The 20714-nt window shown below is 56.5% G+C and overlaps 9 protein-coding genes across 9 annotated transcripts; 5 read left to right on the top strand and 4 right to left on the bottom strand.

Moving 5' to 3' along the window:
- The first annotated feature begins 327 nt into the window (after positions 1-327).
- Positions 328-2133, top strand: SCHCODRAFT_02684563 (uncharacterized protein). The gene is made up of 3 exons (XM_003037207.2): positions 328-531; positions 581-834; positions 881-2133. The coding sequence occupies exons 1-3, from the start codon at positions 413-415 to the stop codon at positions 1897-1899; spliced, it is 1392 nt and encodes a 463-aa protein (XP_003037253.2). The 5' UTR covers positions 328-412; the 3' UTR covers positions 1900-2133.
- On the bottom strand, positions 1966-4386 carry SCHCODRAFT_02663253 (Mg-dependent DNase; the record flags this gene model as incomplete). Its single annotated transcript, XM_003038542.1, has 9 exons — positions 1966-2231; positions 2288-2370; positions 2423-2445; positions 2500-2684; positions 2743-2793; positions 3797-3952; positions 4010-4123; positions 4176-4232; positions 4362-4386. 9 exons carry the CDS (start codon positions 4384-4386, stop codon positions 1966-1968), a joined length of 960 nt encoding a protein of 319 aa, XP_003038588.1.
- Positions 4387-4547: 161 nt separating this feature from the next.
- Positions 4548-7109, bottom strand: SCHCODRAFT_02162840 (Nramp-domain-containing protein). Its single transcript, XM_003038543.2, has 9 exons — positions 6724-7109; positions 6575-6671; positions 6489-6525; positions 6151-6437; positions 5984-6104; positions 5576-5933; positions 5362-5524; positions 5240-5308; positions 4548-5185 (listed from the first exon to the last, which is right to left on the bottom strand). The coding sequence occupies exons 1-9, from the start codon at positions 6888-6890 to the stop codon at positions 4841-4843; spliced, it is 1644 nt and encodes a 547-aa protein (XP_003038589.1). The 5' UTR covers positions 6891-7109; the 3' UTR covers positions 4548-4840.
- Positions 7110-7963: 854 nt separating this feature from the next.
- Positions 7964-9500, top strand: SCHCODRAFT_02611836 (thiolase). The gene is made up of 5 exons (XM_003037208.2): positions 7964-8142; positions 8192-8222; positions 8275-8893; positions 8951-9156; positions 9203-9500. The coding sequence occupies exons 1-5, from the start codon at positions 7994-7996 to the stop codon at positions 9440-9442; spliced, it is 1245 nt and encodes a 414-aa protein (XP_003037254.1). The 5' UTR covers positions 7964-7993; the 3' UTR covers positions 9443-9500.
- Positions 9501-9650: 150 nt separating this feature from the next.
- Positions 9651-12659, top strand: SCHCODRAFT_02611831 (uncharacterized protein). Its single transcript, XM_003037209.2, has 5 exons — positions 9651-10119; positions 10178-10555; positions 10605-11788; positions 11838-12532; positions 12579-12659. Exons 1-4 carry the CDS (start codon positions 9772-9774, stop codon positions 12259-12261), a joined length of 2334 nt encoding a protein of 777 aa, XP_003037255.1. The 5' UTR covers positions 9651-9771; the 3' UTR covers positions 12262-12532; positions 12579-12659.
- Positions 12556-14299, top strand: SCHCODRAFT_02611830 (uncharacterized protein). The gene is made up of 3 exons (XM_003037210.2): positions 12556-12663; positions 12715-13102; positions 13155-14299. The coding sequence occupies exons 2-3, from the start codon at positions 12782-12784 to the stop codon at positions 13932-13934; spliced, it is 1101 nt and encodes a 366-aa protein (XP_003037256.1). The 5' UTR covers positions 12556-12663; positions 12715-12781; the 3' UTR covers positions 13935-14299.
- Positions 14300-14349: 50 nt separating this feature from the next.
- Positions 14350-15026, bottom strand: SCHCODRAFT_02611828 (uncharacterized protein). The gene is made up of 4 exons (XM_050344499.1): positions 14839-15026; positions 14747-14780; positions 14579-14689; positions 14350-14523 (listed from the first exon to the last, which is right to left on the bottom strand). Exons 1-4 carry the CDS (start codon positions 14928-14930, stop codon positions 14437-14439), a joined length of 324 nt encoding a protein of 107 aa, XP_050202323.1. The 5' UTR covers positions 14931-15026; the 3' UTR covers positions 14350-14436.
- Positions 15027-17546: 2520 nt separating this feature from the next.
- Positions 17547-18086, bottom strand: SCHCODRAFT_02611822 (uncharacterized protein). Its single transcript, XM_050344498.1, has one exon. The coding sequence runs from the start codon at positions 17845-17847 to the stop codon at positions 17680-17682; it is 168 nt and encodes a 55-aa protein (XP_050202322.1). The 5' UTR covers positions 17848-18086; the 3' UTR covers positions 17547-17679.
- Positions 18087-18500: 414 nt separating this feature from the next.
- On the top strand, positions 18501-20589 carry SCHCODRAFT_02611816 (MFS general substrate transporter). The gene is made up of 9 exons (XM_003037211.2): positions 18501-18641; positions 18694-18722; positions 18776-18843; positions 18903-19470; positions 19521-19643; positions 19698-19775; positions 19826-19894; positions 19950-20053; positions 20105-20589. Exons 1-9 carry the CDS (start codon positions 18523-18525, stop codon positions 20444-20446), a joined length of 1500 nt encoding a protein of 499 aa, XP_003037257.1. The 5' UTR covers positions 18501-18522; the 3' UTR covers positions 20447-20589.
- Positions 20590-20714: the final 125 nt, after the last annotated feature.

The following is a 20714-nucleotide window of genomic DNA, read 5'->3' as shown; positions in this document are numbered from 1 at the left end:
TTGCTGCAGGAAACAAATGGCGCGTTCCTCAAGTAGACGTGCTGTCAGCGATGGCCCACGGTTCGTCGGATGTAATTCTGTAGCGGTATATTCTCTCTATCGTTGTATTTTCGTATGATGTTTCGGTTACTATATGGGTGGATGATCGGCTTTTTGTCTATACTCCTAGTTGAGCTGCCCTCGGAACGCTTGTGTAACCGCCAGTGCAGGATTCCTGGAAGTATGAGCACAAAAAGCCTGCCATTTGAGGCGTTCGCCGACCTTGGCCGGCGGCGAGCACGCCAGCCGCGCCGTGCCGCGGCCCCAATTTGGACTTCTCCGCCACCGCGCCGACGCGTGAACTCACGGCCTGCTTACTGGGCTTACAGGCCATCTTTCTCGTACCCAACTCTTCTCCCCCATGTCTTCCTAAATGTCCGACCTGCCAGTTGAAGGGTCTAAATGGGAGCTTGCGGTCTCCGTACTCTCCGTGGTAGGACTGGTTTGGTATGGCGCGCTATGGTTTTTGAGTGTCTTGGGATGCATGTCAGCGTGAGTGTCAGTTCTACAAGCCTTTTCACTATTCGCTGAGCTATACCAGTCGGAAGCGCTTCCGGATACGACCGCGTTCGCCTCTAGCATCCGCTCCCACCTCGTCCGTCCCCGGAGTCTCCATCCTTCGTCCCCTCAAGGGACTGGACACAAACCTCTACGAAAACCTCGAGTCTACCTTCACGCAAGACTACCCGAAGTTTGAGCTGCTGCTCTGCGTCGACAATGAGCACGATCAAGCGCTGACAGTCGTGCGCGACTTGCTCTCTAAGTATCCTCATGTAAATGCCAGAATCCTTGTCGGTGCGCCTGTCGTTTCCCTCTCTTTCTCTCGCTCATGATTTGCCAGGCTCTAGCGATGATGAAGTAGGCATCAACCCGAAGGTCAACAACCTCATGCAGGGCTACCGCGAGGCCGCGTACGATATCCTGTGGGTCATAGACTCAGGTGTTATGGCCGATCCTGGCACCCTTGCGCGAGCTGTCGATATCCTGGAACCTCCCCCTTCCAAGGTCCCAAAACGTCGCATAGGCGTAGTCCATCACGTCCCCTACGCCGTCTCCTCCGAATCATGCGTTGGCTCGCGCATCGAGGAAGCATTCCTCAACACCAACCATGCCAAAATGTACATCGCAATCAACACAGTCGCAGTAGACTCCTGCGTCGTTGGAAAGTCCTGCTTGTACCGTCGGTCCGACCTGGAACGCGTCAACGGCTCGCTGCGTCCGATCCCGAACGCAGACACGGATTCCAGTGCGCGTCAGCAAGGCCTATGCGGACTAGCAGCCTTCGGCAGGTTCCTCGCCGAGGACAACATGATCGCGAGCGCGCTTTGGCACGAGCTGGGGCTGCGCCACGACATGTCGTGCGACGTGGCGAAGAACGTGGTCGGCAACATGTCCCTCGCGGACTACATCTGGCGGCGCGTACGCTGGATACGTGTTCGAAAGCACATGGTCTTCGCCGCGACGCTCATCGAACCAATAACGGAGTCGCTCATGCTCTGTCTTATTGGATGCCTCACCCTGCGTCGCTTATTGGGCATACATCCCTTCTTCACGTTCTTCTTCCATTATGTGCCATGGCTATACATCGATCTCGATGTCTACGCATCACTAGCGGGGCACCCGCTGCCGCCTTCGTTGCGGTGGGAATTCCTCGCTGGATGGGTAGCGAGGGAGGCGCTCGCCTTCCCCATATACCTCCTCGCGATCTTCGGCAGCGAGGTGGAATGGAGAGGACGCAGGTACCAAATCATCAAGAACGGCGAGGCCCGGAAGGTCACCAGCGAGCGCCGCCACAAATCGTGGTGGCGGCCATGGCAGGACACCCGTCATTACGAACGACTGGAGATGGATCCTAACTAGCACGGTATGTTTGCTGTACACCACTTGCATATGTTGTACAATAGCAAGGAAGTAGAATTCGCAGGCCTACAGGCCTTGCAAGTCGAAGACCTTGATGGTGTTTTGCCAGACCTGCTCGCTGAGCTCCTGCATGGTCACATTGTGCAGCTGGCATAGCACCCAAGCGACCGCGCCGATGGCGGTTGGTTCGTTCCTCCCTTTCACTGGCTTGCCAGCTTGGAATTTCTCCGGCTTGGTAGCAGCGGGTAGGTATAGGTCGCGTAGGTCAGTCGGAAGAGTGTCCAGAAGCCCTTTCGAGGCGTGACTGGATGTGCAACTGCACCAAGGGGCATCTAGTGGTGACAATTTTGTCTTAGCAAGGTATCCATATTTGATGCTCCAGACTTACCTGTCTCCAGCATGAGCTTATCGAGTGGTACAGATTTTGCGACCTTCAGGTTTGCCTCGGTCTTCAGCGAGCAGCCATTGATACTACCGCACTGTCAGTCAGAACGCACAGGCAGTCGCCACAAATGTGCCGCACCCGATGTGAAATCCCATATCCATCTGCAGAACTCCCGTATAAGGTCGCTACTCTGACTTAATCTCAGGGGCACTCACCAACTCTTTCGCCTCTTGCTCGGTGCCGGTAAAGCTGTGGACCACGCCTCCTCTGGCGCCCGCTGCAATTCCGCCATCCTCGCCAAACCCTTCATCGCGAAGAATCCGAACGAAATCGGCGTGCGCAGCCCTCGAGTGCAAGAACAGCGGCAGCTCGTGCTTCTTGGCGAGGGACAGCTGGGATCCTGCACGGTGACGAACTAGTTAGGAAAAAGCATCGAACGATGCCAAGATATCATTCACGGAAATGCTTCTGCTGAACTTCCTGGGACGCGAAGTGCAGGCGGTCGTAGTCTACGTCAGGTGACGTTCAGCGGACGGGAATCTTGACATGGGGGTGGGCACCACCCGCCACCGGATCCGGCATATTTGTACATGTTGTGGTCACGCTTTGGCGCCCGTTCCGCAGTGTTTCCGTATCTCCTCCGTCAGTTCTCTGACTCTCGCTTCCGGATAAGGTGCGTCGGCAAGCGGCGAATCACAGCTACAATCCCACGTCGAATTTTAGTATTTCATTGGGAGGAAGCCTAGATTCTCAATTTTGTGGCTTCTGGAAGTGCTATTGTTGGAATCCGACGACAGAATGTAGATATTTTATGTAGCTTCCGAACGCGCTATTTTGCGAGCCAGGGGACGAAGAAATGACGGAGGAGATAGAGAAATGCGATCAGTCACGCATGGGCCAAAAAGCACTGTGACATGTGTGACACGACCGCCTATTCCTCGACCTCGACGGTCCAGCGGCGCGTGCATCAGATATAAAGGTCTTCTCACCCGGTGCGCGTAAACAGGCATCACAAGGACCCCACGAAGGTGTTTGCTGCTCATAACCTCTCATCCTCGGCTGCTGTTGTCGTGTTCTATATTGCTATAGACTCTCCCTTCTCTGGGTTCCCCGTGAGTGAGTCTGCTTCGCGTCAGTGGGTAAAGTATCAGAACTGCTTCAAAATATCACAATCTTGGAACATGGACTTTTTTAAGGCGGTCCGACGCGCACTTTGACTATGAACTGCTGAGAGAAGACAAGAACGAGTCTGACCTATTTTGTCGAGTAATTGCATGCTGTCTCTAATGAACTGAGCGTAGTTCAAGTAAATTACAGCGTAGATCATACAATTCTGAACAACTTTGCCATACAAAGGTAAGCGATATGACCCCTCCATTGTGCACCTGCCGGACGACGATTCGGGGACACCCGAAGTCCACTTGTTGGCGCGGCATAAACATGTACAAATATGCCGGATCCGGTGGCGGGTGGTGCCCACCCCCACAAGTTGACAACAAAGAATGCACTTGCCCAAACCACATTCTCCTACGGCGACAGCAGGACCTTTACCCTTAGTATTCTGTGACAGAACCTCGTCGAGCGCCTTCAGGTAGCCCTCGGGACCGGCCTTATATTTATCGAACTCTGCCGACCGTGTCGGGTGACAGCCCACGGTGGCATGCAAGCCTGTATTGATCAGGGGGAATCATTTGTAAGGATAATTGGACAATAAACAATACTGACCATGCGCTCGCGCGAGATCCAAGGCTTCCTGCGATTCGTGCAAACTGCCGCCGGTGATGATCAAACCTCGAACACCAGCTGCTCGAGCTCGCTCGAGCATGGACGAGAAGTCATCTACATAGTTGATAGTCTGCGTTGGAGCTTCGTCTTCGTCGAATTGGCTCACCGTCATGCTTGCGCTTGCCATGGTATCGTCCACGAAAGACCGGGTCGGTCAAGTTTACTGTAGCACGAAAACAATGAGGGCCGAAGACGGTATATTTGAGCGATCTGAAGTGTACCTCCAATGTCTAGTGCAATATCAGGATAAGCATTGGGTGCGCTCATCACAGAGGCGCCGGGATTGGCTGACCTATGAAGTTGAATTGCGAGCTCATGGTCCTGACTGCAGAAAAGCCTTGCTTTGTGGGGATACGGCTTCGAGCACTAAGGAGACTGCGAGCGACCTGTCGGATGGGTTTCAATGATGTAAGTACGCGCAGACTCATACCACAATGAGAGTTGAAGAGAAGAGCGGTACCGTGCGTCACGCTCGTCACACGGTTCGTCTAAGTTGGAATCTCGTCCATCGCCACGAATGATCAAGGGCTAATAGGCATAATTCCAAGATTGCAATGGAGATACGATGTACTATAGTGACTAGCTTGTGCAGGAAAGCATCGACAAGAGATACAGATATGCGTAGGATATGTGACCTCAGGATGCGAGGATACGATACGGGTAACTCGAAACGGGAACGTCCTTCATCTACACTCAGGTCCAAGAACACGGATGCCAACTTGTACACCCCCTCGTACTTCTCTGATGATTCGACGCATGGCTGCCATCCCCTTACAGAGTGACGAGCACATACACGTTGGCGATGACCACGACGAGCCAGACCAGCGTGCCGAAGACCTTCGCGATGATGCCGTTGCTGAAGTCCACCACGCGGAATCCACCCTCCGCGTCTGTCACCGTAGCAGGCTCGGAAGGTAAAACGGGCTCGCGAATGGACATGATAGCCTTCGACGAGGTGAGGTAGAGGAGCGGTAGGGAGATGAACGGGAGGCAGACGGAGAGGACGACTTGGCTGGCGACCAGCAGATCGTCAACACCATCCCGGCCAAGCGAGACGGCGACAATCATAGAGGGGATAACGGCGATGAGCCGTGTCAAGAGCCGACGTACGACGGCCTATGGACGTGATCGTCAGTCTTACTCTCGATCACCGAGGATGGAAGAACTTACTGAGACCCGCCAACGAAGGAAACCTTCTGAGACGGCTTGACCTGCGACGGTGGCGATGATTGAGGAGCTCTGCACAGCTTTTGTGAATATGAGGGAGCTTGATAAGGATGCGATCCACTGACCTGACCAGCCGCAAGAAGGGCTATCGCGAACAAAGTGGCGGCAGGCTTGCCCACAAGATCGCGAATCAGGTCGTACGCGTCGAAGAGACCAGCAGGGTCCTTGTTGCCCGTCGCGTCTCTCCCTGAACCGTAGAAGAAAACAGCGCTTGCGAGAACGAGAATACTATCCAAACGTTAGCATCGTCATTCAGTCAGGTAAACCGTCAAGACTTACAGAGAATTTATCAATACAGCGAAGCCCAAAAGGCTACCAATGATGTCGGCGGTACCATGATACAGGTGTGCTTTGATGAAAGGGAGAGAATGATTTTCGTGATCAGCATGACATTTGGCGTTGGACGATGATGCGTTCGGAGGTGGCGCGCGGAAAGACGCTACAATCCATTGTTGCGATTTCTTGTATAGGCTTCGTAATGTAGATGGGCGTTGAGAAGGAGGCGTGACGGAGTCAATGTCATCGAGCGATTCCGTACTGAGTGTTGGCTTCGGCGGCGATACACGGTCTTGGGTTGCGAGTGCAGACCCCAGGAAAAGGCTATGAGGCATGACTGTTGCGCCGAGAATACCGACAGCTAGGACGGGCATAAGATTGCGCACCTAGGAAGCGAGGAAACTAACTCACAAGTGTATAAAGCGCCATTCTGAATGACATACTTGGACGGGATGAAGCCTTTGAAGGCGGTCCCCCAGTTTATCTCGACCGATGCGATGACGATCAGAAGGCATATAAGAACAGCAAGCACCTGAGTCGAGTCAGTAGATTGAAGGGGATCAGTGATTGCGCCATACCAAGGCTGCTATGAGAAGCTCGAAGGGCCGAACAGGTTTGGCACCCAGGGGGTCCTTCAAGGCGAGAAGGATGATTACGTCGAAGGCAGTTATGAGTACGCCATGCCAAAGCTCGAGCTTTGGGAACAGAAGGCAGAGGGCTATAGCTGATCCGAGCAGCTCTGCAAGGTCGGTAGCGATGATGGCGACCTCTGAGATGACGTAGAGAGGGTAGAGCGTCAACCATCGCACAAGGCGCGGTCGCTTCGTGCGTTTGTACAGCAGGAGGCGGCAGTGCGCGGCCAGGTCTAGGGGTTGGGTGAGCGAGTGCGCCGAGGGTGATGAAACAATACGCATACCGAGGCCAGTGACGCATCCTAACCTACTTCCGAGAACCTGGAAACTGCTCAGTATGATGGAGATACGCAATTGGAGGACTACACACCTGCAGGAACACCGCGAATATCCCGGCGAGAAGGATGACGAATAGCAGCCTGTAGCCATACTTGCTGCCTGCTTCAAGATCAACGCCCCAATTGCCCCTGAATTCAGTTAGCTACATCCCTCGAGCTGTACGACGGTCAGACCACGCACGGATCGAAGTAGGCTACCGCGCAGACTGTCCCAACGCCGACGTGCTTCTTGACGTGGACGCGCACAAAACCCGCGGCAGTTTTCAGTCTCCGGGTCAACGCTGACTGCTGTGGGCGCGATTCCTGGTCGGGAGAGGAAGCACGGGCTTCTGGGTCGACAGAGGCCATGGCGGTCGGGAGCAAGGGGTGCTATGCGCTGGCGGTACCAAGCATCTGGTGAGGGACGATGTGAGCGAGAGGAACCCAGAAGAGCGGGCGTGTTTATTCGCAGCAAGGTTTCCCTCATGAATTGTGGCGCTCCGGGGTCCGACCTCCGTTCCGCTGCCTCGGATCGGCCCACTTCCGCCTCCGAGCCATAATGAATCCCGCCTAGATGTCTCTCGTCGTCCGGAGTGCTGCTCGTCGTCGGAAAACGCGACGCCAGCCCCCTCCGCTTGCTGCATGATGGTCGGCGTATGAGCGGGCACGAATGCGCAGTCTGACCCAAGCACCAGGTAGTTGGGTCGCCCTTCATCGATATGACCGGTCAGTCGGCCTCCCCCGTATGTCACTCGGCCCCGTCGGGCGTCCGCGGGCCACAGCGGTGACGTCTGCAGGGACAGTCCAATGTTCAGCGCCGTCCAGAAATGTTTGAGGACAATGGCGACGATTCCGAGCAGCCGCTTCAACGACGACGACGGACCTGCAGAGAAACGCATCGGCTTGGCCGTTTGGCGTGCCTTCCACGTCCCATTCCTTCGTCCCTCGCATCATACCGGGAGCGTCTACCATCGTGACCATTGCGCACAGCGGTGCACTGGTTCTCCCACTCTCCAGCCGGACGCGTCCGGGGCAACCCACGTGACGGAGCTCATGTTCTCCTTCAAAGCCAGAAGTAGGGCGGTTGACAAGGGCAGAGGAGGAATTGATGACGTAGTTACCGTGCTGAGATGTAGCAGATTGAGCTTGGCTTGCCGCGAAGACCATGAAAAACATTGTTTTCAAGTTGAAGTTGAAGTTGTGATCAGCACGTGCATGGCATTGAACGCGTCCCGAGCTGCAACTTGGACTTGAACTTCGGTCTGCAGATGGGTCCGCAAGCTCACCGATACTTCCCCCCTACAACAATGAACGTGGACAACAACGCGCGCGCAGGTGGCCGTCGATAACATGGTCACCTGAACACTGAATGATCGCCCATTCCCAAACACCGGCTTCCTTCACAAGCGGACCGGAGCTACTTAGCTTCGCGCGCGATTACCTACGCCTCTCACAACCTCTCTGAGACCGCCATGGAACGCGTCAAGCAATTTGCAGCTCAGCTTGGGGTGGGCTCTGGTGTGACGGCACTCGAGCGCAAGAGCGCCGACGATATCTGCATCACGATGGCCATTCGGTCACCATTATGCAAGGCCAGGAAGGGGGGCTTCAAGGACGCGCGGTATGTGCCCAGGATATGGCTCGCATTCCTTGTGCTAACCGTGCAACAGGACAGACGAGCTTATGCTTGAGATCTTCAAGGTGCGCGGGCCCATTCCCCGTGGGGAGGGCTGCACTCACTTTACTCCCCAAGGCATCCATTGCTCAATCTGGCATCGACCCTGCTCTCATAGGCGACATCTCTGTCGGCACTGTCCTCACTCAAGATGCTCTGTACCAGGCGCGTTCCGCCGCACTGGCTGCAGGCATTCCCAACACTGTCCCCATCTCGCACGTCAACCGCTTCTGCTCCAGCGGTCTCATGTCAGTCACGGCCATTGCGAACCAAATTCGTGCAGGCCAGATTGACATAGGGCTTGCTGTGGGCGTTGAGTCCATGACCGACAACCCCGACAAGGGCGGTCCGCCGCAGAGCGAGCTCATTTCGCAGAACACAGAGGCCGCGGACTGCCCGAAGCCCATGGGCTGGACGAGCGAGAACGTCGCCGCGGAGTTCAACATAACTCGAGATGAGCAAGATGAGTTCGCCGCGCTGTCCTTTCAGCGTGCGGAGCATGCCCAGAAGGCTGGGTACTTTGCCAAGGAGATCGTGCCCTTCACGGTGTTCAGCAAGGACTCGGCGACAGGGGCACGCGTGCAGAAGGTCGTCTCGCAGGATGACGGGATTCGGTATGGCACAACGAAGGAGAACCTTGCCAAGATCAGGTCTGCGTTCCCTCAGTGGGGGAACGGCGCTACGACGGGTGGCAATGGTATGCGTTGTGTCACGAATGGTTTTTCCCACTTGTCCTCATACCTACTTCTTCTAGCAAGCCAAATTACTGATGGCGCCGCCGCTGTGCTCCTCATGACAAGGCGCAAGGCCGAGGAGTTGGGGCTGAAGATCATCGCGAAGCACATTTCGACCAGCGTGGCCGGCGTTCCCCCGCGCATCATGGGCATTGGCCCCGTGTTTGCCATTCCGATGGTTCTCGAGAAGGCGGGCATCACCCTGAACGATGTCGACTTGTTCGAGGTGAATCGTTTCGCATGAGGTTTGGCCTTGAGCTGACGTGTCGCAGGTGAACGAGGCGTTCGCTTCGCAGTGCGTATACGTTCAGAAGAAGTTGGGTATCCCGCTTGACAAACTGAACGTCAATGGGGGCGCTATCGCCCTCGGGCATCCGCTCGGCTGCACAGGCGCGCGGCAAATCGCGACCGGGCTGAACGAGCTTGACCGCAGGGGACAGCGGGTGTTGGTGACATCGATGTGCATTGGGACGGGGATGGGTGCGGCGGCGGTCTTTGTGAGGGAGGCGTAGCCAGTCTAGCTGTACGGGGGACAATAGCTGAAGTGAATGAGACTCATCGTTGCTCGTTGCGCTTGATGTCGAGGCGTCGCAATCAATAATCGGACACCGCTGGCCGCGCCTGGAGGCTGGAGCAGGCGGCTGCTAAACATAGGGTGTGAATATAATTGGCGCGCGTGACGACGGGTTGTCACGACAGCGCGGGCGAAAACAATCCCTTCCCCAACGCCCATCTTCGTCCGCCGCCGCTGCTTGTGCAGCGCCCGCCTTGTACACTTTTTCTCTCTCGCTCCGATCCGTCACCGCCCTTCGTTTAGTTCTTCTTCGTCTCTTCGCCCGCCATGCCGGCGAATTACGACTCCATCCACAGCGGTGGTCAAGGCGCTTCGCCCTATGGCTCCGGAGACCCCTACTACAACGAATCGACCGGCTATATCACCCCCCACAACGCCCCCAGCAAGAAGGGCACCAGCAAATGGGTCAAGATTGGCATACCCGTCGCCGTCATCATCATTGTCGCCGCCGTCCTCGGTGGTGTTCTCGGCAGTCGTGCGTCCAACAAGGACAGCGAAGCCGCCAGCAGCGATAGCTCCGCCGCTGCGAGCGCCGCCGTCTCTGCGAAGAACGATGTCGGCATCTTCGCTACTGCGACGAACAGCGAGTACATGATGCCGGTGTACCCATCGACGGTACGACATGCCCACTGCGCATGCCAAGTGGCTATGCTGATGTCTCATCGTTTTGCAGACCAATGACGCCGCCTTCACCACTCCCACCTTCCAGGCGTCCAGCAAGTTGAAATGGCCGGAGGACTCCTGGAAGCCTTCCAGCCCCTCTGTCACTACCGTCCGCGATGATCGCCCGCGCCTCATCGCCCCCAAGTACATGATCGATGCGCTCCCGGATCTCATTCAGCAGGATGTATATCTGAAGTCTTGGAACGATACCATCTTCGGGAATGCCTCGGACTACTATGACGCCCCACCCGTCAAGTACTACCTCGACGGTGACAGCGGTGCGCTCGATGTTAACCGTGAGGTGAAGATGAGGGTTAAGGCCTTTGCCTACGCCTACCACATGTCTGGCGACAGCAAGTGGGTTGACCGCACCTATTCTGAGCTGGAGGTATGCACATCACAGGACCTTGTTAGATAAGAGCTGACTTGCGCCCCAGAACGCCGCATCCGACACCTGGGGTGAGGGCAACAACTCCAGCAAGTGGAATCCCTCCCATTTCCTCGACACGGCCGAGATGTCCGCCGCCTTCGGTATCGCTTACGACTGGATGTACGACATGTGGACGGACGACCAGAAGTCTCAGATCCGGGACTGGTTGATCACGTACGGGCTGCAGCCTGGTCTGGACACGTACACGGACTCAAGCAACTACTACGGCTGGTGGCAGAAGAACACGGAGGGCAACTGGAACTGTGTCTGTAACGGTGGTCTTACGCTTGGTTCCCTCGCCATCCTTGGTGATGACACTACTGGTACCGCCGAGGCCCTGCTCGGTCACACGGTCGACAACGCCAAACAGAACTGCGTGAACGCCCCCTCCAGCGATGGCACATGGGCGGAGACCGCCAACTATTGGTACTTCGGTAACACCGGCCACGCCGAGATGACCGCTGCCCTCATCTCCGCCACGGGTGATGACTACGGTATGCTCGACACGAACCCCGACTACTACAAGACCGGTCTCTTCCACATGTACGTGACCGGTGCCACGTCGCTGTTCAACTACGGCGATCACGGTCCGAACAAGTTCACGGCGACCGCGAATGCCCTGCACTTCTACGCTCAGAAGTACCAGCAACCCGTCTACTCCCTCTTCCAGCGCGACCAGCACGATACGGCCGAGCCGTGGAGCATGTTCTGGTATGACCCGAGCATCTCGGGTGCGTTCTGGAACGACCTTGCGCTCGACATGTTCTTCGACAACGAGCTGGATCAGTGGGCGTCGATGCGCAGCAGCTGGACGGATTCCAATGCGCTGTATGTCGCCATGAAGGCCGGCAAGAACCAGGGTCACCAGACGCACAACGACCTTGACGTCGGTGACTTCGTCGTCGATGCATTGGGCACGCGCTGGTTCGGCGAGCTCGGGTCCGGCGACTACCTGTCTCCGAACTACTTCTCCAACGACGAGCAGGATAGCGACCGCTGGAAGTACTACCGCAAGATGACGGAGGGTCAGAACACCATGCTCATTGGTGCCGCGAACCAGCTTGTCACCGCTTCGCCGACCATCAAGTACGACACGTCCGGCACGAAGCAGGGTTCCAGCACCGTCCTCGAGCTCGACGACGACTCAACGGCGTACTTCACCATGGACATGACCTCGGCTTACAACGACGTGTGAGTGTTCTTCCTGGAATTTCCTGTATATCTGCTCACTCGGTCGCAGGACGACGATGAAGCGCGGTATCCGCCTCTTGAACAAGCGTCGCCAGGTGCTTATCCGTGATGAGATTGATGCCTCTGGCTCCGTCATGTGGAGGGCGCACACGAACGCCACCGTCAATATCGACAGCGATGGCACGTCCGCGACCTTGGAGCTCGACGGAAAGACGATGAAGATCTCTATGCTCAACCCGCCATCCGGTGCGAAGTTCACGACGATGGAGGCCAAGCGTCTCGACTCGGACCCGACCCCTCCTGCTCCCGACCAGGAGAACCCGGGTGTCACTGTGCTTTGCGTCGAGCTTGACGCCGGTCAGTACACGCTGGAGATGCTCATGAACCCGCAGTGGGACGGGATGTCGGATAGTGACTTTGTGACGCCGAGTAGCGTGAACTTGGACGACTGGTCTCTAGACAGTCACAAGTAACCCCCACATACCTACTATAGTACTACTGGCGCAGGGCTGACACTTTGACTGTGACCCCACGGACTATTCTTGTTTCTTACGACTAGTAGTACTCTATTCACGTTTACAACCTGGATTTGCGCGCCTGTAGTGTCTGTACAACTATACGAGCCGCTCGACACCGGCAGAATGGGTCTTGGCCCGAACTTGGCTGCTGCGCGCCCGCCCTGCTCCAGGGGATGTTGATTGATGGCAGCGAGAATGAATTTGGAAAAGAGGGTGGCAGCTCGGCGTGGGAATCAATCTTGTTGTCAAGTTGCACTCTGACCAGCGCCCAGATCATCATCCGCAGGTTTTCCTCGTCGCCGTCTCCTCTGCCGCTTAGATTTCCCCGTCGGCGCCTCTTCTGGACGCATAAAGCCAGTGAGTGCGACAGCGAGAGGGAGGGGACATCCCACTGACCGTCTACCCCAGACCTGCTCATTTGAGGCCGGCATCCAAGCCAACTGCGCGTTCTCTGGACCCGACACCCAAATCCATAATGTTGATCACAAAGCCCAACAAAGTCTCCCTCACGCTCCTTCTTATCCTCACTCTCTTCCTCGCCTTCAACCCGGCCGAAGCCAACTCGGGCGTCGCGCACCGCAGGGACCATGAGAACCTAAACCGGGTCCTCAGGAAGCGCTCCCCTCAGCTCCTCGGGGCTGGGGAGGACCCCACTAAGGCGGCTGTCTCGACCGCAGCAGCGACGACTTCGGAGGCGGACGAGGAGGCGACCACGAAAGCTGCCACGACCACCAGCGCGACATCTACGTCGAAGACCTCGACTAGTACGTCTACCTCTACCAGCGCTACTTCCACGGTACGTTCAAATCTGCGCATATTCGTGACTTCTGAACTAACTTGAGCTGTAGTCCACGAGCAGCTCATCCACGTCCGCTTCCACGACCAGCACTTCGGCTTCGACTTCTTCATCCGCGACCTCCTCCTCTTCCTCATCCTCCTCGTCGTCATCTTCGTCTTCCTCCTCTTCGCCTTCTACGACTTCTTCCTCTACCACGTCTTCGTCTTCGACTACGGAAGCCCCTCAAACGACCGATGCGACGAGCGATGAGGTCGTCATCATCACGGACACGGCCAACTCGAGCAAGAAGACTGTCACGCAGACTGCTACCTCCTCTGCCTCGGAAGAGACCGCCTCCGTCCCGCTCGAGCAGTCCGGTAACACGGCTAAGAAGAGCACCGCAGTCACGGTCATGATCATTATCGCTGCGTCCGTCGGTGGTGTCTTCATCATCTGGACCGTCTTCCGCAAGTGGAAGTTCGGCCGCTCCAAGCAGTTCGACCAGCGCATGCAGCCCATCGACTGGCAGCCGATGAACGACGATAGCTCGAGCGCCGGTCTCCAGCGCGCCGCCTCCTCTGCGTCGTCCTTCCACTCTGGCATGGACCACGGCGACATGGCCGACCACGGCCGCGCGGGCCTGCAGCCCGTACCGAATCACGACTTCACGGCAGGTGCGGCGCACCTCGCGCCCGTAGGCGGCTACGCAGATCTCGCTCGCGGCCCGAGCCCGTCACCGAGCATGCAGGAGGCGTTGCACCGTGGCCCGAGCTTCAACCGCGGCTACGACGCGAACGTGCCGCTGCACCACCAGACCGCCTACGACTACAATGCCGGGAGCAGGTTTTAGAGATGTTGAGATGTGTAATTAAGGGCGATACGGACGGCTTTACTTGTTGGTTACTTTACTGATCGGGTCCATTCGCGCACCCAGTCGCGGGGGTCCTCATTCCTTGGTCTCACATTCGTTTGGAAGTCGACTTACCTACGTCGCTGGACGCTCAGCTGTCGATCTCAGTTACCATACTTACTCTTTCGTCTACGCGAGGCACCTTTCGTGCTTGCTTGCCATACGGGTTCTACTACTCGCAAATAGCGGCCTTGCCCACGTCGTAAATACCCTTTCGCATACTTCCTAGTGTTGATTGAACCGAGGTCGTGTCGTCCATGTTCATGAGCTGGCTTTGTGAACATGACACCATGTTATTTGTGCTCTTGGTGAGGTGGCATATGAGAAGGAAAGCCTCATCGGCTGCATGATTAGGTGGGTATACAAGAGAGTATGGCGGCATGGTAGCTGTACAACTGATAGCGATAAGAGGGGCATAGTGCTGCAAGCGATGCACTGGTGCTCATAATTCTGGTGGGTGAGCTTGTGGGTCGCAGCGCGGACAGCGCGTCCGGAATGTATTCTGTATCCTGTTGCGCACAGTGTACGCCTTGGGCGGGGAAAATTGAGATAATCTGGTATTTCTAGGCGCTGGAGGTCCTCACCTCCGTACACCCACAATCCAGTACGTTCTTGTGCTTGTGGTTGGCGCTCCGCAAGCACGTCTCTGAGCCGCAATCGGTTACATTACCTGTCGGATGGCGCGGGTGAAAGTGCTAAACAGATGGTGTCCATGAGCACCATTCCCTAGCGCAATATGAGCGGCGACCTACATGACAATGCTGTGCCGTGTAATAGTCTCCCATCCTGCATTAGCGAGATACGTGAGGTCGGAACCATGTATTCCAAGCGCGGACGCCCTTACCATTCGTGTTCGCACATCGCTTGCGGTTTGCCAGAAGGGTCTGCGAGTGGGAGAAGGAAGAAGAACCTGAAAGTGTGGCGGGACCGAGGCATACAGATTATATATACTTCGCCATTGGTGGAGTCATCCATCGATGGTATGATTCAGCGCGCGTTCTGCAGATGTTGAAGTTCGGCTGGGTAAACGGCAAAGGCAAGAGGGTTCTGGACTAGGGGGTATCAGAGCTTGAAGCATTGTTCCGACGCGTCAGCTGCCCAGGAAGACGCGAGCAAGGTAGGGCAATGTATACGATATGACGGGGCCGTGCGAATGAGGCGTAAGACGGGGGCGAGTAAGCCTTCAGAGAGGTACACACGGTCATGTCGATCTGTCGTCGGTCGGTGCAGCTGCCAAGAACGCTGCTGAGCGAGGCGGACGGGAGGTTGTACGGCGTCGGAAGAGTCTCTTCCGTCTAGACGAGGGGCAGATTGCATGGGAGAAGCGCGGCGGCCGATTCCCCCGCGAGAAGTAGGCACGCAGAGCCACCTTGGACAACAGGCGAGAGCGTCTTGCATCCACGCAAAAGCCACGAGTCTAGTCAAGAGGATAGGTTAGGCGGAGGGGCATGGTTGCCATTCCATGACTTTCCCCGATCTTCTTTGCTTCTTCGACAGTCTGAAACCTGGCGAACAGCAGACTCTGGACGATAAGCATTCTCCCAGAGGAGCAGTGTCGTCCTCATGTACGCTCTTGAAAATCGTCGCGAGTCCAGTACAATATCAAAAATGGCAAGATCAAGAGCAAGTAGACCATGGATACTCGGCACAAGGGTTTTTTTGGCAGGGTAGATGCGTAGACGGGGTTCCTCTGAGCGGCACGAAATCAGTCGCGAGGGCTCACCTGACGAGGGCTCGGGCCTTCGATGAACCAACGGCAGGCGCTGACCTTCCGGGCAGGCAGAAAGGTATAACTCAGGAGCATCATCATGTAGAGTGCAGCGGAAGAAGCGCCGCAAGGATTAGCCAGCGCGATGGGGGAGGCGATGAATGGGATGTTGTGATAGAGGGGAAAAGGAAGTTGAACATCGGCGTGACTTCGGCATGACTGCAGCCTCGGCAAATCCCGATGGCGCTTCATTCATTGATCGCTGTGTTTTGGCCGGCTTGCTTCTGCCCACGTTGCCCCACCTACCTACCGTGCCCATCTGTGCTGCCTTTCGCCTCATCTACACTTGACTCTCTATGCATGCATGCGTGAAGGCACGCCACGAGCTCTTCCCCAAGCTTCTACTATGCATTCCCTTACCAAGGCGCTCTTCACTGAAGTGCATCTTCCAAGTCTCGGCCCCGCCGTGTCCTCAGCTTGAGGATCGCAATTCCTCCGACAACACTCCATCAGCTGCTGGCTACACTTAGACGATCTATACTCGTCTCTGCTTTCGAAGTTCTATCTCTGTCCGTCCTTGCTTCTATTGAGCACTATCTATATCGAGAACAACGTCGCCGTGCGTCGAAGCACCTCTTCATGCAGGTCCGTAGCCTTGCAGTGATCCGTTTGCACGCGGTCACCCTACGTCCGCCCTTCTACCGCTTCTCTACCACAAGTGACCTGTTGGCGAGGCTTGATTTGAGGCTGAAGTTTCCTGACAAGCATGGTAGGCAGGAGCTTGAGCGATACGGGAAAGCTTACAGGCTGCCATCAAGCCCCAGATACCCCTCGGTCAACTCGGTATGAATCCGCATCGTCTTAGTCAAGACACCACGTAGAGGCGCGGGGTCGGATACTCTCCGCTAGTTCACAACGCCCTGCCCGCTATCGGTTTCGACCGACTGCTCTCCGATTCAAGTGGTCGGCTCCAAAACTTGCTGCGCTCATCGTAACGAAGGTGTTCTTTCTCTGACGGTCGCGCGATGCACGCGCCGGACGACTGCGACCCCGAAGATGACTAGGGTCACTAACAACACGCCTTCACCCTCAACAGCCAGTTTATCATCGATCGAGATATTTCTGGTGTTCGTTCCGTGCGGCTAAGCTGGCGCTCAGCATGGTCGGTCCAGACAAGCGATAACCGCGCTGGCGAAGGCGCTATGTTTTACAGGCTATATGGATCCCACCCTATTCCAGTTTGCGGCTCTTTCAAGGTGCGAACGCAAACACAAATACGCGACTTGACCATGATGTGCGCCCTGTCGCGGTCCCCACGTAAGGTGAGTGCGAGCTTCGCCGCCTCGCTCAAGGGGATAGCGCATGCGACGTTCCTTACGGAAGCCCGACACGGACATTGGTATCTAGCGCCGCTCAGCGCGCAAGAACATACGCGAAATTGTGGTAGCAGGTGTGAAGTATCCGTTGTTCATTTGGGTCGCGGGAAAGGTATGGATTGACGCCGGAATGGAGGTCGTTGGCGAGATGTGCTACACAGAGGGTCTGTATGTAGCATATCCAGATAAACCAGTCACGAAATACAGACCCTTTTTTGCGGATTTACGACGCCAGCTCCTTTGTCAACGGATCATCTGCTCGACCGGCTCTCCGACGCAACGCCATCTCCTCAGCTCTTCCAAGCAGCAAGGGTCAGCCTGGAGACGCAGTTCGCCGACGTCCTGACCTAGAAGACCTGAACATTGGTAGAATGGGGAGCTTGGCAGACCTCAAGAGCATGCCATATGATGTAGGGTGGTTGCGAGTCAAGAAAGGCCGCCCACATTAGAGTGTGCGAGCACACGGGGAGCTGGAGCGGGGGTCAGCGTTCCTGGCCAGTGGCAAGTCACTTGATCGTTTTCGGAGCAGGTATTGTGGCCTATATTTAGAACACGGGTTAAAAACCGCGCTAAGCCAATTAAGAAACCGCTATTTTGCAGGTTAGCTTCCCAGATGCCTTTCAATGTGGGTGGCGTCGTCCGCTATATAAGCACGGCCTGAGAGGCTGCCAGCCGTCTCTCTGCAATAAGTCCTTCCATAAGTGGACTCTACGTGCGGGGTGGGTACGCTATACTCGAAGCCCATCCCTTCTGGCTTGGCGTCGCACATCCCAAGATGAGTCCTTCGCAGTAGGATTTTCTGAGCGGAAAGAAATCATCATGGCGATGGGAAGAAGAGCTCAACAGCGCCTTGGCATGGCCTACAGTTGCCCATGGCCACCAGACACCGATGAATGCGAGGAGTGCACGGATCTGGCAGGCATACAACCGCGTTGAAAGGACGCGGCGCGTTGCGGGGTATGGTTGATGCCAAGGACAGATATTTGGTTTCCCCACGGGCAACCACTCGCTCACGGGACCTATGTTGAATTTCCCCAACTTTTCCCCTGGGCGCTTGCTCGCGGTTTGTCTCCAGATGCCGCCCGAGCCGGCAGACGGGAGCAGTTTTCTCTATCGTTTAGGCCGATAACATCTCCTTGTTTCGCCGCTTAACCATGTCCCTATGTCCGCCTCGGGACGTCGTATTTTTGGCGCGCAGTTCCATTGCGGGAGCGGGGCGCCCCCGATGAGGTATTGGTATATCTTCGCCCGCCGCACACGGTTGCGATTACTGAATTGCCAGATTGATCGTGATGTGGGGTAGGAAGCACAGTTCTGCTCAAATGTCATCGCGAGCTCACCCACGAAAATACGACCAATCCATTTCGAGACTCCGAAGGTATAAATATCCTCGTTCATCTGGAGGTGCCGTGATAGCGCCCGTCCTGCTGTCTGCCTCCCCACCATGGCACCGTACTTCCTGAGGAACCTCGTCCCCCGTCGGGAAAAGCGCGAATCGCAGCGCCCGCTCCTTCAGGTGCTCTCGGAGCTCACTGCCATCCAATGGGCCATGTTCTTCTCGGGGTGCGTCTGCTCGTCGTCGAGATCGTCCGAGTCATTGACTCTTGCCCATCAGTTGGTTAGCATGGACATGCGACGCTATTGGTTAGTCGCTCCCCCCCTCGCGCGATTGCCATCGGACTCACTGTGTTCTCTAGATTTCTTCTCCGTATCACTCTCGGTCAAGCCGCTGTCCGAGCTTTTCGAACGCGACACGGAGGATATCGTGCGTACCTTCCCCCTCCCCTCCGCCCAGAATTTTCCTGACCGCCATCGATTTTCCAGACACAAGCGATAACCCTGACGTTGCTCCTGCGAAGCGTCGGCGCCGTCTTGTTCGGTATCATCTCTGACCGTTTCGGTCGCAAGTGGCCGCTCGTCATCAACCTCATCGTCGTCGCCGTGCTCGAGCTGGGCGCCGGGTTCGTCAACTCCTACGAGGCCTTCCTCGGTGTCCGGTCCCTCTTCGGTATCGGCATGGGTGGCATCTGGGGTTTGGCAGCATCCACCGCCCTCGAGAACCTTCCTGTCGAGGCGCGTGGTCTTGGGTCGGGTATCCTGCAGCAGGGCTACGCTGTCGGTTATCTGCTCGCCGCTTGTATCAACCTCGGCCTCGTCCCTGACGTTCCCGCGGGCTGGCGCGCCCTCTTCTGGACGGCGTCCGGCATCTCGTTCTTCGCCGCCGCCGTCCGTGCCCTTCTCCCGGAGAGTGCCGTCTTTCTGCGCGCGAAGGAGGTCGAGCGGGCGAAGGGCAAGACGACGACGAACAAGACGAAGGTCTTCCTGCACGAGACATGGGAGATGCTGAAGACTCACTGGCTCCTCTGCATCTACGCCGTCTTGCTCATGACTGGTGAGTTCACTACGACAATATAACCGGACATTCGCTGACGACTGCCTCAGGCTTCAACTTCCTCTCGCACGGCTCTCAGGACTTGTACCCGACGTACCTCGAGGACTCTAAGGGCTTCACCACCCACCAAGCTACCGTCGCCACCATTATCGGCAACTGCGGTGCCATCGCAGGTGCGTATTGTGCGGTAGACAAAGCATGAGACCATACTGACTTGACCATTGCAGGTGGCGCTCTAGCTGGATATGTCTCTCAGTACATTGGACGCCGGCTGACCATTGTCATCTTCGTCCTCATGATCGGAGGTACGCCACTCTCGCCTGCGGCGTGAACGCAGCTGACTCGGACCCTCTAGCCTTCATTCCCGTCTGGATTCTGCCTGACAACTTCTCCGGGCTTGCCGCTGGCGCGTTCTGCATGCAGTGTAAGTCCATCCGTAGCGGTCTACATCGGTTCAAGGGCTTACATATTGTTCACAGTCGGTGTGCAGGGTGCATGGGGTGTCATCCCGATCCAGCTCTCGGAGATGTCGCCGCCTGCGTTCCGTGCTACCTTCCCCGGTGTTGCCTACCAGCTCGGTAACGTGCGTACCTTTATATATCTCGTTCAACAAGCATGCTGACTGTTGTTACAGATGGTTTCATCTGCGAGCTCGCAGATCGAGGCGACTGGTGGCAAGAACATGAGGACAACGCTCTTGGTGGATGGCGAATGGAAGGACATCCCCGACTACGCGACCGTGCAGGGCATCTTCATCGGCTGCGTCGCCGCGTTCGTGCTCTTCATCACCATCATTGGCCCCGAAAACCACGGATCGCACTTCGAGCAGCACAAGCCTGCCTTTGAGGAGGGTGCCGGTCGCGACGACGCGATGCTCGCCGACGATGTGCCGCCGCGGCCGCAGGACCCGGCGACGAGGAGCAACGAGAAGGGCAGCGTGCAGGAAGAGGAGGTGGTCATCGGCGAGAAGGCCTGATGACGCTAGACGAGAGACGACGACTGCATTACTGGATACGAGCTGTGTACGACGCTTTGTACGTTAACGACGCCATTGTACTTGTACCTATACGCTTGCTTTGCACTGACCTACGCTTCCTACACAACATTTTGCATGCTTCATGGATAGTGTGACGCGCAGTCTTGAACCCATATCGCCCGAGGTCCGAGGTCCGTCGTCGCGCGCGACCGCGTTGTTTGGTATTGATCAGAGTCGAACATCGATGGCGGCTCCATGCAGACTCCAT

This window comes from Schizophyllum commune (assembly GCF_000143185.2).
Source record: "Schizophyllum commune H4-8 unplaced genomic scaffold SCHCOscaffold_2, whole genome shotgun sequence".
NCBI lineage: Eukaryota > Fungi > Basidiomycota > Agaricomycetes > Agaricales > Schizophyllaceae > Schizophyllum > Schizophyllum commune.
The sequence above is the reverse complement of the archived record's forward strand: the minus strand, read 5'-3'. Positions and strand labels throughout refer to the sequence as shown.

Coding starts and splice junctions, on each gene's coding strand:
- SCHCODRAFT_02611830 (XM_003037210.2), top strand. CDS start 12,782: ATGTTGATCACAAAGCCCAACAAAGTCTCCCTCACGCTCCTTCTTATC. Junction 13,103..13,154: donor CTACCAGCGCTACTTCCACG/GTACGTTCAAAT, acceptor CTTGAGCTGTAG/TCCACGAGCAGCTCATCCAC.
- SCHCODRAFT_02611831 (XM_003037209.2), top strand. CDS start 9,772: ATGCCGGCGAATTACGACTCCATCCACAGCGGTGGTCAAGGCGCTTCG. Junction 10,556..10,604: donor GCACCTATTCTGAGCTGGAG/GTATGCACATCA, acceptor CTTGCGCCCCAG/AACGCCGCATCCGACACCTG. Junction 11,789..11,837: donor ACCTCGGCTTACAACGACGT/GTGAGTGTTCTT, acceptor ACTCGGTCGCAG/GACGACGATGAAGCGCGGTA.
- SCHCODRAFT_02684563 (XM_003037207.2), top strand. CDS start 413: ATGTCCGACCTGCCAGTTGAAGGGTCTAAATGGGAGCTTGCGGTCTCC. Junction 532..580: donor GTCTTGGGATGCATGTCAGC/GTGAGTGTCAGT, acceptor GAGCTATACCAG/TCGGAAGCGCTTCCGGATAC. Junction 835..880: donor AAATGCCAGAATCCTTGTCG/GTGCGCCTGTCG, acceptor ATGATTTGCCAG/GCTCTAGCGATGATGAAGTA.
- SCHCODRAFT_02611816 (XM_003037211.2), top strand. CDS start 18,523: ATGGCACCGTACTTCCTGAGGAACCTCGTCCCCCGTCGGGAAAAGCGC. Junction 18,723..18,775: donor ATGGACATGCGACGCTATTG/GTTAGTCGCTCC, acceptor TGTGTTCTCTAG/ATTTCTTCTCCGTATCACTC. Junction 20,054..20,104: donor TTGCCTACCAGCTCGGTAAC/GTGCGTACCTTT, acceptor CTGTTGTTACAG/ATGGTTTCATCTGCGAGCTC.
- SCHCODRAFT_02611836 (XM_003037208.2), top strand. CDS start 7,994: ATGGAACGCGTCAAGCAATTTGCAGCTCAGCTTGGGGTGGGCTCTGGT. Junction 8,143..8,191: donor GGGGGCTTCAAGGACGCGCG/GTATGTGCCCAG, acceptor ACCGTGCAACAG/GACAGACGAGCTTATGCTTG. Junction 8,223..8,274: donor TTATGCTTGAGATCTTCAAG/GTGCGCGGGCCC, acceptor TTACTCCCCAAG/GCATCCATTGCTCAATCTGG.
- SCHCODRAFT_02611822 (XM_050344498.1), bottom strand. CDS start 17,847: ATGTGCGACGCCAAGCCAGAAGGGATGGGCTTCGAGTATAGCGTACCC.
- SCHCODRAFT_02162840 (XM_003038543.2), bottom strand. CDS start 6,890: ATGGCCTCTGTCGACCCAGAAGCCCGTGCTTCCTCTCCCGACCAGGAA. Junction 6,672..6,723: donor GCGGTAGCCTACTTCGATCC/GTGCGTGGTCTG, acceptor AACTGAATTCAG/GGGCAATTGGGGCGTTGATC. Junction 5,309..5,361: donor CCCTTCTTGCGGCTGGTCAG/GTCAGTGGATCG, acceptor AAAGCTGTGCAG/AGCTCCTCAATCATCGCCAC.
- SCHCODRAFT_02611828 (XM_050344499.1), bottom strand. CDS start 14,930: ATGCCTCGGTCCCGCCACACTTTCAGGTTCTTCTTCCTTCTCCCACTC. Junction 14,690..14,746: donor ACACGGCACAGCATTGTCAT/GTAGGTCGCCGC, acceptor CCATCTGTTTAG/CACTTTCACCCGCGCCATCC. Junction 14,524..14,578: donor TGGATTGTGGGTGTACGGAG/GTGAGGACCTCC, acceptor TCCCCGCCCAAG/GCGTACACTGTGCGCAACAG.